Here is a 15,281-nt window from a genome sequence, read left to right on the forward strand (position 1 = left end):
AAACGACACACCATTTTAATTTATTTACAAAAGTTGTTTGGTTATCGATTGGAAAGTTTGATATTTTATGCTTAATAGTATGGTGTAATACAAAATAATGCTAGACATTTTTCACATTACAAAATAAACTAATTCATTTTTGGATACCCAAAATACCCCTAAAAACAACTATCTCATCTCTTCCCTCCTCCTCTCTTCCTTCTTCTTGTTTCTTCCTCACTCTCACTCACCTCACCTCACCTCACACCACCACTAAGAGCACCACCGTAGAACCCCATTGAGCTTGGGACGGCCACTAAGAAAGCCATTTGTAGAGGGGGATCAAGACCAAAGTAAGGGTTGAGAAATCTTTGAGAAAAATTTAATGGGTAAGCAATTTTTTCTTAAATACTTGGATTAGTGATGTTTCCTTTAAACTTTTTGAGCATTTCGAATAGATTTGAGCAATATTTGTACATTTTTTTTGGGTTTTTTCTGGTTTTTTGTCGATCTGCATTTTCTGGGAATTTTCTGGGTTTGTGTTGTGCTCGATGGGTGCTTGATGCCTGCTCGATGCAGGCTCGATGGCACATCAATTTTAGGGTTGCATGTTCTGCTCGATGGGTACTCGATACCTACTCGATGGGTAGTCGATGGTAATGTGCATTCTCACTATTTCATGCATGCTCGATGGATGCTCGATGCCTGCTCGATGGCACATCAATTTTAGGGTTGCATGTTCTGCTTGATGGGTACTCGATACCTACTCGATGGTAATGTGCATTCTCACTATTTCATGCATGCTCGATAGATGCTCGATGTCTGCTCGATGCAAGCTCGATGGCACATCATTTTTTACGTTGCATGTTGTACTCGATGGGTACTTGATACCTATTCAATGGGTACTCGATGGAAATGTGCATTATCACTATTTCATTCATGCTCGATGGATGTTCGATGCCTGCTCGGTGGGGAGTGGTCGACTGGTTTCGTCCGAAAGATAGAGAGGGAAACTATGTAGGCAGAGGAGGGAGTTCGAGAGAAAAAGAGAGAGGGAAACTGAAGAGACAAATGAGGAGGGTATTTTGGGTATCATAAAATAAATTGACATTATTTTGTAATGTTAAAAATGCCTAGCATTGTTTTGTATTACAACCCCATATTAAGCATAAAAAATCAAATTTCCCTATCGATATGTGGGAATACAACGCATCACTATTCGAGATTGAAATATGATTGAATGAACCTCTTCCAATCAAGAAAACTCATTGTCTAGCCAAATGACATACTAATTCAATTAATGAGTCACAATATTAAAATTACAACCAACATGAAAAAGAGATGTCATCAGAAGATTAGACAATAAAACTTTAATGTCAGTAAAAATTATACCTAGCTCATTCTGATAAACGTTGTTGCTGCTTAGAACCAAACCATAAAAAGAGAATCTGAAAACACTTTATTAACAGGAGTCGTAGAGATTGAGCCCAATTCATCGCCATAAAAAGTAACAGGTCCTGTTTGAAAAACTAATAAGTTACATAGAACACAAAGCGAGATGTATCTAAAAGTTATATTAGAAAGTAATGTTATATTACATGTCTCAAAACATAGGATAATTTTTTCTGAACAAGTAAACTTGTCATTTATCAAAATTACATGTTTAAGGGCTAATCTGAAAAACATTATTTGAAAAGACAAATAATAAATATAAAAAGAATACTAAGAAAGATCAGAGAAATATAATCCCAGTATCTCTAAAACACCCAAAGAAGAGAAAACTAAATAAACTACAATGAAAAACTTCCTCGACTTTAGATGTAAAACCGCCAAATGATTTTAAGAAAAATAAGATTATTAGAAAATCAGCTAATGTTTAATAAAATTCCACCAAGAATATCCTCACGCATTAAATTGCATCATCTACAAGTAATAGGCATGTCCTTCATATATTTTTTAGTTTATACAAATTAGTCTCATTTTTTTTCTTCATGATTTGTCATATAATATGATAAATTATACATATAAATCCTCAAATTACTATTTTCACTCCACTTAAATCATTATTGGCAGATTTTGTCTACAACAGCCGTTAAATATTACAAATATAAAACTCAAATAATAATCATAAAGGACTAGAGAATATTTCCGATTTAAAACTTTTTTCTTTCAAAATTCAAATATTTAGACCTAATGGTCAAATACCAAAATCACAATCATTAGATTCAATGAAGTAGATGATAATAATTCATATTTATTTGTAATCTTTATTAGTTCAACGTATTTCCAACAATATATGTCTTTATATTATAGTCATAAATAAATTAAATCTCACCCAATTTTTATTCTCATCCACTACACTTTGAACTTATATGAGTCTAATAAAATTTCAAAATAATTAACTTTGAACTTAATATTTAATCACTAAGAAAAAGACAACTTTAAATTGTTTGCCATACATGTAATTAGCAAATTAAAATCATGTTAAGAGGGCCAAACTAGACTTTTAGTATGAATATTGCCAACAACCCATTAGCCCCCAAAAGTAAAGAATTGGATCATGTCTGTGCGTGTTTATAAATATATATATATATATCTATATATATATTTATATAGTGAACAATTTCATGAATTTCATTTTAAGCTCTACTGGTAGTGCTCTTCAGTGTTCTCGACCCGTGAACAGTTTTCGGTATGATTTTTTTTATGACCGTGCATATTATAGTTATTTAGAGTATCCTGCAAATTTTCTTAAAATTCCAAATAGTTTACAGTACCAAAAACTAGGTTCAAACATGTTGTTTTCCACGGGCATAAAAAAAATTAGTCACGCGTGCAACACATGTTTGAACTTAGTTTTCGGTACTGTAAACTATTCAGAATTTTATGAAAATTTGCAGAATGTTCTAAATAGATACAATGTACACGGTCATAAAAAATATTGCACCGAAAACAGTTCACGGATGGAAATTACTATGTGTGTGTTTATATATATATTTATGTATAAATATATATAAATATTATATGAGTGAGAGAGAGAAAGATCTGTAAGCAATGACAAGAAATAAGATCAAAGAGAGAGAGAGAGTCTCAAAACAAAAGGGTTGAAAGAAGAAAGTGAGGTGGGCTACTTTCTGTTCTTTGAAGCATTTCTACAAACACATGGACCCCAAAACTTCCATCAATGTTGTCTTATCACAAAAACAATATAATGATTCTTTGACTTCCCACCATAATATCATGTGGTTAATTAATTAATAAGTGTTGTATTTGTTAGGTTTAGTATCCTTATTGGCCTATATTTTGTCCAAAAGCTTGATTTAATTACAATAATTATAGGATACATTATTCTCATAAAATTTTTCAAAACTTGGTTCAAACACTCAGCCTCCTTTATATTGGATTATTTAATAATCTCCTCTTATTAAATTTAAAGTTTAAAGTTTAAAGTGTAAAGTGTAAAGGGTTACAAATTTACTATCTTGGTCGACAAGTCTAATTCTTCATCCATCTAAACTATGCAAAATGAAATTTGATCATCAAGAACCTTGTTAAAATTAATAATTTCTGTGTGTTAAGCACATAGGTTTAAAGCAAAAAAAAAAAAAAAACACCAAATTACAATTTTAAATTTAAGTGTTACACAAAATAATTATTTTATAAAAATATTTTTATATTGAATATATATTTACAAGTATAGACACTAAATTGTCAAGTGGATGATAATTACACTCTAATTTTTTTCAATAAAATATTCATTGCTGCAAAAAAAAATTATATATATATATCATAATGGTTGATTTTAAATAAACTTAAAAAATATTTATTATTATTATTATTTTAATTTCTTCTTATTATTTTTTTTGGTTATTAATAAATAGAGGTTTGACTTTATTATATTTAATTTTTCTATTTATGATGTTTATTTCACTAATGTTGTGGTGTTTGTGTGATGTTTTGTTTTGTAAGTTGTTTTCCACTGATGTCATAAAATAAGTGTAATTTAATGGTGGCAAAGGATTGGTGCCTAATGCTAGGCCTTTCTTTGAGTTTTGTTGAATATTGCGCATAGATTGATAGTCCATGCTCTTAGGATGGACAATGAATTTATATAGCTAGAATAATGTTATTCTTTTCTTCAAGTTGTTTAGTCTTCTAGATTGTATGACACTATAACTTTTTTCAATGAATAATTATATTTCATTGCGAAAAAAAAACTTAATAAACAAATCTATTGTTTGCATCGAATGGGGTTAAATTCGTTCCCTAATAGTTATATTTAAATAAATAAGCAAAGAACGACTTGATTCAACATAATATATATATTTTTTAATATATTTTTAGGAAAATTCTCTTATAAAGGCTTTACTTTAACTTCTACCGGTGAGAATTCTCCATGTTTAGGGGTGCACCCTAAAAGCACCCTCTCTATATATATATATATATATATTATAACCCTTGATTTTAAATTAACTTGATACATAGAGCAGGGCTAAATCCATGCCCTAGTGTTTAATCTTTCTTTGTGTATGAAAAAAATAATGAAAGAAATAACCAACTTAAATTCTAGCTAGGGAGCCCTAACAAGCTAGCCAGGGCCACAATGCTAATTGCTTTGCTTGTTGTAGGGTTAGGTATTGCGTTTACTTAAAATGACTTAATTGGTTAGTCAACTATTTCAATAAAATTTGTACTTTTGTTGCAAGTAGGGTTTTTAATTTATTTTCTAGATAATGACTGAGATCTTTGTCTTGAGATTTCACTAAAATAATAATAATAATAATTATTATTTTGATTAAGATGTTCAAAAATAATGGAGGTCCCACTATACCTACGAGCACTATACCAAATATAATAATATTACTATTCTAGTCTTTTTTTAACCACAAAATTAAAACTTGGCATATACGTAATTTTTTCATCCCTGCTCCCACAGACACACTTCAAAAAATAGTGTCTAATTTTATATACTAAGCTCTTAATTTACTACCCAAAAAAATAAATATATATATATAAAAAAAAGAGCTTTTATGGAATGGTTTAAGGCCTAAAACCAATTTTATTTAAGCTCAATATCTTTTTTATATATAATATATAAAATGTAAAACATGGTTTTAATTAGTGTTATTATATCAAGAGAAGTTTGAGTATTTTTGAATTAAATGGGGTCCATAGCAAAAATATCCTACCCACTATACACATGTCAATTTGATCATATTGTCTCCCTTAGTTCCAAAATACGTTCCAAAATACAATTGACATTTGTTTCTACTTTCTCTCCTACTCTCTCGGACTCTCTCTATTCTCTCCCTCACTCTCTCGGTCCCGAAACTAAAATCCTCAAAATCCCTCACTCTCCCTTCGCATTCACTGTCGGAACCCAAGGGAATCTGTAGGCATTATCTTCCACGACCACGACCACACATCAATAGCAAGAAATCTCGTCAAAGGGGACGATCGAAGTAGGCGGGTGGGCGAGAAAAACCCATAGATCGATGAAACAACCCTAAAATAGGCTAATGTGAGGGATTTACTTGTTTATTATGCAATAAATTGTCTGGGCCTGGCTTATTTGTTAATTTTTTGTTCATAGGATAGATTGGGGCTGGGGAATGAAGAAATCTGGGTTTTTTTGAGTTTTTTTATTCACCTCGATAGAAATCGATAGGCTTTGATAGGCCTCGACGGCTGATACCTCGACAAGCCTCTATTTAAATTGGAAAATTTGGGTATTGTAGGAGTTTAAGTACCTCGATAGGTTTAAATATTTGTTTAATTAGAGAGTGTCTCGACAGACCTCAATAGGTTTCAATATAGCTAGAAAAAAACTTAATGTTAGTGGCACCTCGACGGGCCTCGACAAGTCTCGATAGACCTAGATAGTTGTATAATTTGAACATGCCTCGACACAAATTGGAAAAATTAGGAATTGTAGGAATTAAGTTCCTCGATAAGCATCGATATACCTCGATGATTACCAAATTGCTTTTAAATTAAGTTCCTCGACAGGGCTCGATTAAATTGATAGTCTTAGAATTTTTATACCTCGATGGACCTCGACAGGCCTCGATGGTTACCAGATTGCTTAAAAATGTATTATTAACAATATTTTTTTTTGTTTATGATGCTTGACCTTATTGTACCTTTGGAGAAGATCGTTGAGGCTAGTCGAGGTGGTCTATTCCTAATAGCCATCGAGGCAAGTCGAGGTCCATCGAGGACCATCGGTGCTCATATTGTTATAAATCCATTGAGGCATCGTCGAGTTTTATGGGTGAGCTTGGACGTGAGAGAGAGAGAGAGAAAAGACAAAATTAGAAAAGAGAGGGTCATTTGATATGTTAGGGTCATTTTAGGAAACAAGAAAAATACTAGCATAAAATAGTGATATTTACATATGTTAGGATAATTTTGTTATGAGACTCATTTAATGCATAATTACCCAAACTTCCCTTATATTAAATCTATACCAAGGGAACAAAACAAAAATATTAGTTAGAACCTAACAAAAAAAAAAAAAAAAAAGTTATAAGAACTTGAATATAGTCCACCCTTGAGTAATCTTCTTTGACATCACCAAAACCACATTCTTATGTTATATATTTATTATTTTTTACAAAACAAAATATTACAAGATAATTTCCTAGAATGATCAAGGGTCTTTCATTATAAAAGGTTAAAACTTAACGAGTTAAATCAAACACCAATCAACATTGATACTTTTTCATGGAGAGAAGAATAAGATCTTCTCCATTGGTCCATCAAATCTTTTGTAGTCTAAAGTAACTCCTATCCAATCACATCACACCATCTGTCAATATAGTAATACGTATACACACATATATATATACATACATATACATAAATAGTGATTATTATCAACGTTGTAAATTTAAGATGAGACATGTCATTGCACCACCCTCCACTAAACCGACCTCTCTTCCTTATTCGCACGCGTGTTGAATCTTTTTCTCTTCAATTTTTGTTTTTGTGTATATAACTCTTCTCTATACATAGTTTTTGTAGCTTTCTTCTTCTTCTTCTTCTTCATATTTCATATTCATAACCCTTTGAGTTTAACTCTCTCTCTGAGATGGGAAATTACTCATGTACCCTTTGCAGAAGATTGGTACCTTGTTCAACCAAGCAAGGAGAAGTTGTAAGAGTTGTGAAGATTGATGGGAAGGTCTTGACTTTCATGGAGCCAATTCTAGTACAAGATGTGGTTGTCAAAGTTTCTGGTGACACTAATAGTAGTGTTATTGGTTTATCTAAAGAAGCTCTATCATCAGAGACTCTTCCACTAGATTATGAGCTCAAATTAGGTAAGGTTTACTATGTTGTTACTTCTATTAACAAAAACCCTTCTGGGATTTCGTCTATGGATAAGGAAGTTGGTGGTGTTAAGAGGATTAAGATTGTTATAACGAAGCAACAGTTGAAAGAGTTGTTGAATAAGCAGATATCAATGGAAGAGGTACTGCTTTCTGGTATGGAAAAGTCTTCCACAGCTAATTGGAAACCAAATCTTGAGTCAATCCCTGAAGAGCCTTGTTAGTATATAGAGAAAGAGGTTGTTGTTATTATTAGTATTATTGTAACATGTTTTGTTTTAGATGAACAAACTCAAACTCTCTTTTGTGGTTTTTGATGTTTATGTGTATATATAGCATACTTTTTCATGGTATGATGATGATGATATGGTGATGATGATATGGTGATGATGATGAAAAATCAGTTTAAGAAAACAGTTGCTTAAAACAGAGGAAAGAAAAGAATAAAAAAACGGTTACATGTAGTTTATGCTTAAAACAGAGCAAAAAAACAGGGGAAAGAAAACCAAAAATACTACTTTTTTTTCATAAAGTTACATATATATTTGTTTATATAGTTATTATGCTCAAACAAAGAAAAAAACACTCATTCGTACATATTAATATTTTCTTTATTTGTGGACTTTGTTGTTGTTGTTACACTTATCAGTGATTTTTAAGTTCCATATTTGAATTGGCATAATATGTTAACTATTGTATTTGAATTTGAATGACTTTAAAAATATAATAATAAGAGCAAAGGAAAGGAAAGAGCAAAAATAAACTCCGACCTATTTTTAATAATTTTTTTAAAAACGTTATTTGTCTAAAATCCGATAAGTTATCTAAAAAATTTGATTAATTATTTGAATTTTTTGAACAAAAAATTATTAAAATTAGGATAATTATAATTATTCATTTACACTAGGCTTAAAACAGAGCAAAAACAACATAGAGAAAACTGAAGCCAAAACCACTTATTCATCTCTCTTTCTCTTCATGAACAAAACAAAAAAAAAAGCAGTAGAGTAGATATTGGTTTGGTTGGTTTCACTGGATTTGAACATCGATAACCTTGCGTTCAACTTTAGTTTTGGGAACAAAAATGTAAAGAACACCATTCTTGAGCTCAGCCTTGATCTTCTCTTCGTCGCAGTTATCAGGGAGTTGCAGACGAGTCTCGTAGGAGCTGAAGCTCTTGCCGCCGCCGCCGGACCACGACTCTTCCGGTGGTGCTGCGGATGTTGCTTCTTCTTCTTCTACCTTGTGCTCTCCTTTGATGACCAAAACGCTGTCCTCGACAGAGACCTTCACGTCTTCTTTGTCGAGACCCGGCATGTCGAACCGGAGCTTGATTTCGTTCTCGTCGTCTTTGATGTCCCATGGAGCTCGGACCTCTCCCGACGGCCACCGGTTTCTGGGTGAGAACACCATCGAGTCCTCGAAAAGCCTGTCCATGGTGTCCAGCATTTGCCTCATAGTTCTCATGGGCGACAATGGGTCCAATAACCCTGCAAAAGTTCGTAACTTTGTCACCCTCTTTTTCCAAAAGTATAAACTTTATTCTCTTTTACCACTCTTTTATTTTATTTATTTTGGAAAATTTGGTTGAGTAGATTTTTTTTTTTTATGGAATACATACATTTTTTTTACTTTTCTATTTTATTACTTGACACGATAAATAATTTGTTAGGTCTTATATTTAGTAAAATATTATAAATAGAATTCTAAATTTGATTTTATTCAAAATTTTCTCCAACTAAACTAAAATAAAATATAATTCACTAAATTAATAATTCAGAACAAAAATAAAATTATTATGCTTAAAAATTATGTTGTTATATCAATTTTTTTCTAAATTAAGTTTATATATCTATTCAAAAATAAATTTTTTAAAACACCATCCCCGAACAAATAATAAAAAACATATGACTTTGCAAAAATATATTAAGTCACTCCTCGTCATGAGTATACACTGTGAGAGACCCTTGTTTTTTTTTCTAATTTTTTTTAAAGATAATTTATATACATTTAAGTTAATTATTATTTTTATATATAAAATATAATTATTTAAAATTAGGATTATACTATTTTAGACCTTGTATTTTGATAAATTACTTTTTATATTATATATTTTGTAAAATGGTTTAAATAGACTCATAAATACAATTGTGATAAAAAAAAAACTAAAATTACAAAATCTCAATTATTCTACTTAACAACTGCATTGTTATATTCAATTTTGTGTTCATCAAAATTGGTTTTAGGATTCTATTTGAACAATTTTACAAAATACATGATCCAAACAAGTAATGAGACAAAACACATTATCAAAAATGATATAAATCCTTTAAAATTTTGCTTGGTAAAAAAAAATTGTAGCCATTTATCATAACCATACACTTTAAATAATTAAAATTATAACTTACCAAAAATCATTCATATTGTAAAAAAAAAAATTTTACCAAACCAACTTTCTTGACATCCACTATACTTATCATGTTAAACATATTCCATATCTTTACCAGCTTATATGATTGAAAATAAATCATCTTTGGACTTACCAAAAGGTGAAACATCCATGGCTAGTCTTCTAGGTCTCTTTTCAACAGTTTGGTTGGAAGTAGAGCCTTGATTGACATGAACGTCGACCGCCGTGTCCTTGCCTTCGTCGGAGGCCTGAGCTCTCACCGCGGGGGCTCGAGACTGCCTAGAAGGGAATGTGGCCAAGCAAGGGGCAATACTAGTGTGAGCCAATTTGTTTGAGAGTTTGGCTTTGTTGAGTGGCAAAGTGTAAGAAGAAGTTGGTAACAAAGACATCAATGTTGAAGCCATAGCAAGTGAATTTAGAGTGTCGAACACAAAGTTTAGCGAGTATTGAGAGCGAAAGCAAAGTTGGTTTGAAGAAGTGAGAGTGTTTGTGTTTTGATTACTTTGACTTGGAAGAGTTAATTGTGATTATGAGGAATTTATAGGCATAGAGTTTGGTTGATTTGAGTTAACACTAGAAGATTGGAGATGGGTCTTGAAATTGTCAATAAATGAAATAATAGTGTGAAACTTGTGGACCATACACTTGTATCATTTTCATTTTGGTTCCGGAGAAGTCTACACTTTTCATCCATTTTCATGAATTTGATATCCTATAATATTATTCATAAGAAATTAGGTCTTGTCCTTATTATTGACATTGATTTAGTGAAATTAAAATGTAACATCAATAATTGTGGATCGTCCACTTGAAAATTGAAATTGGGCATTGTTTGTGCTTAAAATAGTTGTGGAAAAATAATATAAAATTATACTACATGTTATAATTTGATTCTTAAAATTTTAATTGTAATAATGAAGTTCTTAAATTTTAAATTTCTTAACAATTAAGTCCTTTTTACTAATAGAAGTCAATTTTTTACGGAATAAACTAGAAAAAGCTGTACAGGATAAAAATAATCTAAATATATTGAAATGCTAAAAGATAAGGAATTCTTTTTTTGTTTTAACATTTATTTCTTTAAAGGACTAAATTGCTAAAATGATAAAAATTGAAAAATTTAAGGATTTAATTGTTGAAATTAAAATTTGGGTAAATATCATTTTGGACCCCGTATTTTGTAAAAATTACCGATCAGACTTTATATTTTGTTAAATAACAATTTAGAGTTTACATTTTGCAAAATAAAACAAAAGAATAGATTAGATTTTGGTCAAACTTTTTTTAATAAGACCAAAATGCCTCTAGTTTTATAAATTAGTGAATTTAATAATCTCAAATAAAATATTATTAAATTAAAAATTAATAAAGAAAATTGATATCAAATTTAAACTTTGATGGTCAATTTGTACAAACTAGTACAGCTAAAGAATCAAGAACTTATAGCACCAAATACCCATATAAAATTGCAAATTTTATCCCCTAATAATATATATAAAGACAAGGATTGTCACTAATGATATAAGTACATGAAAAGTAGAGAGATTATGTAAAATTAAATTATTCTAATTTTTTCTACATTATTTATTTCTAGAGAGATTAATTTTGCAGTTAGCTTAATTTTTTTAATTATATTTAATTATATTTACAATATAAGTTAATTGGATTTTTAATTATATTTACAATATAAGTTAATTTAATAGGTCAAACTTAACAAATTATGTAAATATATTGTTTAAGTTTTAATTTTATGTCCAAAATTTAATCATGTTTTATAAATAGATGTCAAAAGGTTAAATATATTAAAAATTTATAAAATTTGGTTATATATTAACATATTGCTTATTTGGTCAAGCCCACCTAAACATGATATGTTTAAATAATATTAGTAAGGTTCACGTGCCCTGAGGTAAGAATCTTACGTATGGATTTTTTTGTTTGCATGAATACTCAAAATATGTACATAAATATTATACATAATAAAGTGTCAATTTAGTCTAACTAATTATATTTATTAAAATTAGTCTAACTAATTACATTTATTAAAATTAGTCTAACTAATCATATTTATTAAAATTGATACCTACTGTTTTAAAAAGCAGTGCCACATTACTGTTTGTGATATTTGAATACATATTTTAATAGCACATGTCATTATTCAAATAATTATGCTTAATTATATTATATTTTATCATTACAACCAGATTAAAAAAATGGAGTAGAGATATCTCTAATTTTTTTACTTTAAATAATTCAATTTATTTTTGTTTATAATGTTTACTTTAATTTTTTTTACTATCCCACAGTTTTATATTATTAGTCCTTTTTATTTTTATGTAGTTGAATAAAAAAACGTGGTTATTATAGGACTTATATATATATAACTTGTTCTTAAATAGACTTGAATAGTACTAGCATGTTCTATATGGTAGATCAATATACAAATTTTAAATAAAAAATAAAGAGGGAAAGAGAATTAAGACATAAATATCTATGGTGGATAAAGAGATTTGAAATAATTTATTAATCTACAAACTGTAGAATATTTATTATGAATAAAAAGAGTTTAATGAAAAAGTATAAGATGAAATGACGTGACTAAGAATTGATAGAGATAAATACAAAAGAAAAAGGGAAAAGTTAATTAGTGAAATATATATATATATATATATAAGTAGTTTACAAAAAATATGTACAAAGAAAAAGATAAAAAATAATTTAAAAAAAAAGGGAAAAAAAATATAAGCAAGTCACCACAAAAAAGAAAAACAATGCAAATGAATTGGCTAAGTAAATGTTGAAAAGTAAAAGGATAAAGATGGAAAATAAAATTGGTTGCTTGATCCATGCTTCTTATATCTTATATGTATATATATAAAATATAGATATTTATTTCATTTTTATCCTATATTTTAGGAAAAAGTTAAGAACTACTTATTTAGAAATAGTTAATTAAAATTAGATATTAAATATATTTAGTTAAATTTTACTTATTATTACTATGAGACTTTCTAAATTATTCTTATTTGAGTACATAATTGTAAGTGTGTTGTATTAATATACGTATAATAGGTATATCATATGAAATAATATATCATATATATATATATATATATATGTATATAAGCGTTGAAGAAACTTAATGAGTTATGTGTTTTAGAGGGTATAATAAGTTATCATATGAAATAGTGGGCATTTTAATAAAAGTTTAAAATTGTGGGCGTAAAGGAAAGTATTTAATTAATAACGGGTACTGTATATAATTTTTTCTATATTTTATTAAATTTTTTAACTAATTGAACCAATATGAATGGCCACTCTACTTGTGTCATTAAAAAGTTGTACGAAATTATTTTTTATTTTATTTTTTTTATAAAACAAAAAACAACACTTGTATATCTCAACAGTTAACATCAAGTGATTGTTTGAATAAGCCCAATATTTATTTAATCCAACAACTTTTGCAGTTCCAGGATATGTCACCAAGCCCAAGGAGGAACATATCTTTCTAACATTAACTCCTCTTTCAATCCCAAAAATGGGCCAATGATGTTTTTCTTCTCCATACTTTACTTGCCATAAAAACACACACAAAAATGGACCACTTCTTTATTATTATCAAGATTAGTTTGGAAGAAGAACAGTACTTCTTCTTCTTCTTCTTCTGACTTTGTCACAAAGGGAAGCAAACCAAGATAAGAGAAGAGGTGAGATGTCATGTGGCATCATGGCAGCCATAACTACGGATGGAAATGGGACAGGTAATTGGCAGGGATGCTCTTCCTGCATTCGTCCCTGTTAACTATTTTAATCCTTATTCCTGTCTCCATCTCACATATTCCCTGTCAGGGGTGGGGCGGGGAAGAGTGTTGTTATTTGACACCTTAAGGTGCCCAATGTGGCGTGCTGCTCCTTTGGCACACCCACATGGGGCCATTTTGTTGATGAGCATGCCTTGGTGCTTGATCATTAGTCAAGTCTTGCACCAAGCAACCTCATGGGATAGGGTAGTGGCAGTTTTGTAATATTGCATATGTCTCCCAGACAAAAATCATATATGTTCCTGGGAAGACTTTATTTCCTTAAAAGGCTCCTTAGGGGGGTGACCTGGTGACTTAGGGAAGCACCATGGCCATCAGCAGATAGGGGTCAAAGTTGTGTACTCCCTTGCCCTATCAATGCTATATATTAATGAAATAACATTTATCCATACTTGCCCCTGTGTGCTTCCTTGTTGCTTATGTGTTGCTTGTTTGTTAGCTTCGTTGGGCCACTGCGTGCCATTTGCCTTGTTGTGTGCTTTGTGTTGTGTGGACGTTCCTAGGAATGACTTGCTTTGTGCTTGCTCATACTTCGTTATTGCCCGTTGCATGTACGAGATGTGTATGTGGCTAACCGCTGAGTTTGTTTGCCCGTAGGTGTATGTTGTAGGCTGACTTGCTAGCTTGAAGAGTCTGCAGGTGTCGCACGTTCCGTCTAGTTGGAGCACCCAAATAGCCGGCCCGTGACACCCAACACTATATTAATGATACCCCGTAATACTTATTAAATTCAAATAACTAGGACTCGATATTGGATTGCATCAATAGCGGTATGTCACCTCGGTGTGGTGTTGGACACTACTAGTACTCCTTAGCAATTTTCCGCAGGTAATCCCCGTTGATACCCATTTTTTTAAAAAAATAAAATAAACAAAGGTAGGTTACCTAAAAATTGATATATATTACACTATATTAATCACTCAAAGTACTAAATATGTCCAAAATAAAATTAAAAATCTTTAAAAAGTTACTACTATGTTACAAATTCACATAAATAAACATGTCAAATAAATAAAAAATATTGTAAAATAGATAAAAAAAAAATTACATGGGCCCCGCCAGTACTGGGAGTGCTATCCCCCATCCTCGTCTCGTTTAACATTAGGGTTTGAAAATAATCCCCATCTTCACTCCGTAAGAAGTAGGTCCCCGCGAGCCACCATCACCGTGAGAAAAATTTTCAACCCTAGTCATAACTTGCCATTCCAATACAATACTACCAATCATTTTCAAACATTTACAACACACCATAATGATATCATCCTAAACACAACATGCTGGTCCTGTTCTTTCTTTCGGAGTATTTGAGGATTGTTTACTCAATATAATCATAAACTATGTTTAACCTTATTTTGCAACTAATTTAAGAACCCAAATAAAAAAAAGAAAAGGCTAGAGAACAGAATCATGAAGAGTTTGACGACTGACTGGTCTGTCTTTGCTCTACCAACTGGAAAAGTCACTAACTTACAACAACATTTAATAAGCTTTTTATTGTTGTATTATTCCTCACTGTAAAAGTACTTACACCACACCCCAAGAAACAAAATTCCTTCATCAAACTATTCTATTACTAAACTAACCCCCTGAACTCACACGTGGCAGTGACCCATTGGACGATCCCAAACACTCAAACATGTTCTTCTTTTATCCCATCATAACTCACCAAACTCAAATAAACCTCAACAAGTGTATAAATAAAAAAACTCCCTCCAAAACCCGTGAACACTGCTTGAA

General features: G+C 30.6%; 2 protein-coding genes across 2 annotated transcripts; one reads left to right on the forward strand and one right to left on the reverse strand.

Annotated features, from left to right (window-relative positions):
* Nucleotides 1-6,852: 6,852 nt before the first annotated feature.
* On the forward strand, nt 6,853-7,666 carry LOC133834401 (uncharacterized). Its single transcript, XM_062264006.1, has one exon. The coding sequence runs from the start codon at nt 7,073-7,075 to the stop codon at nt 7,535-7,537; it is 465 nt and encodes a 154-aa protein (XP_062119990.1). The 5' UTR covers nt 6,853-7,072; the 3' UTR covers nt 7,538-7,666.
* A 588-nt stretch (nt 7,667-8,254) lies between these two features.
* Nucleotides 8,255-10,207, reverse strand: LOC133834402 (small heat shock protein, chloroplastic). Its single transcript, XM_062264007.1, has 2 exons — nt 9,857-10,207; nt 8,255-8,803 (listed from the first exon to the last, which is right to left on the reverse strand). Exons 1-2 carry the CDS (start codon nt 10,125-10,127, stop codon nt 8,343-8,345), a joined length of 732 nt encoding a protein of 243 aa, XP_062119991.1. The 5' UTR covers nt 10,128-10,207; the 3' UTR covers nt 8,255-8,342.
* Between the last annotated feature and the right edge of the window lie 5,074 nt (nt 10,208-15,281).

The sequence above is a fragment of the Humulus lupulus genome, chromosome 5 (genome assembly GCF_963169125.1).
Source record: "Humulus lupulus chromosome 5, drHumLupu1.1, whole genome shotgun sequence".
In the NCBI taxonomy this organism is placed as follows: domain Eukaryota; kingdom Viridiplantae; phylum Streptophyta; class Magnoliopsida; order Rosales; family Cannabaceae; genus Humulus; species Humulus lupulus.

Coding starts and splice junctions, on each gene's coding strand:
- LOC133834401 (XM_062264006.1), top strand. CDS start 7,073: ATGGGAAATTACTCATGTACCCTTTGCAGAAGATTGGTACCTTGTTCA.
- LOC133834402 (XM_062264007.1), bottom strand. CDS start 10,127: ATGGCTTCAACATTGATGTCTTTGTTACCAACTTCTTCTTACACTTTG. Junction 8,804..9,856: donor CATGGATGTTTCACCTTTTG/GTAAGTCCAAAG, acceptor GAACTTTTGCAG/GGTTATTGGACCCATTGTCG.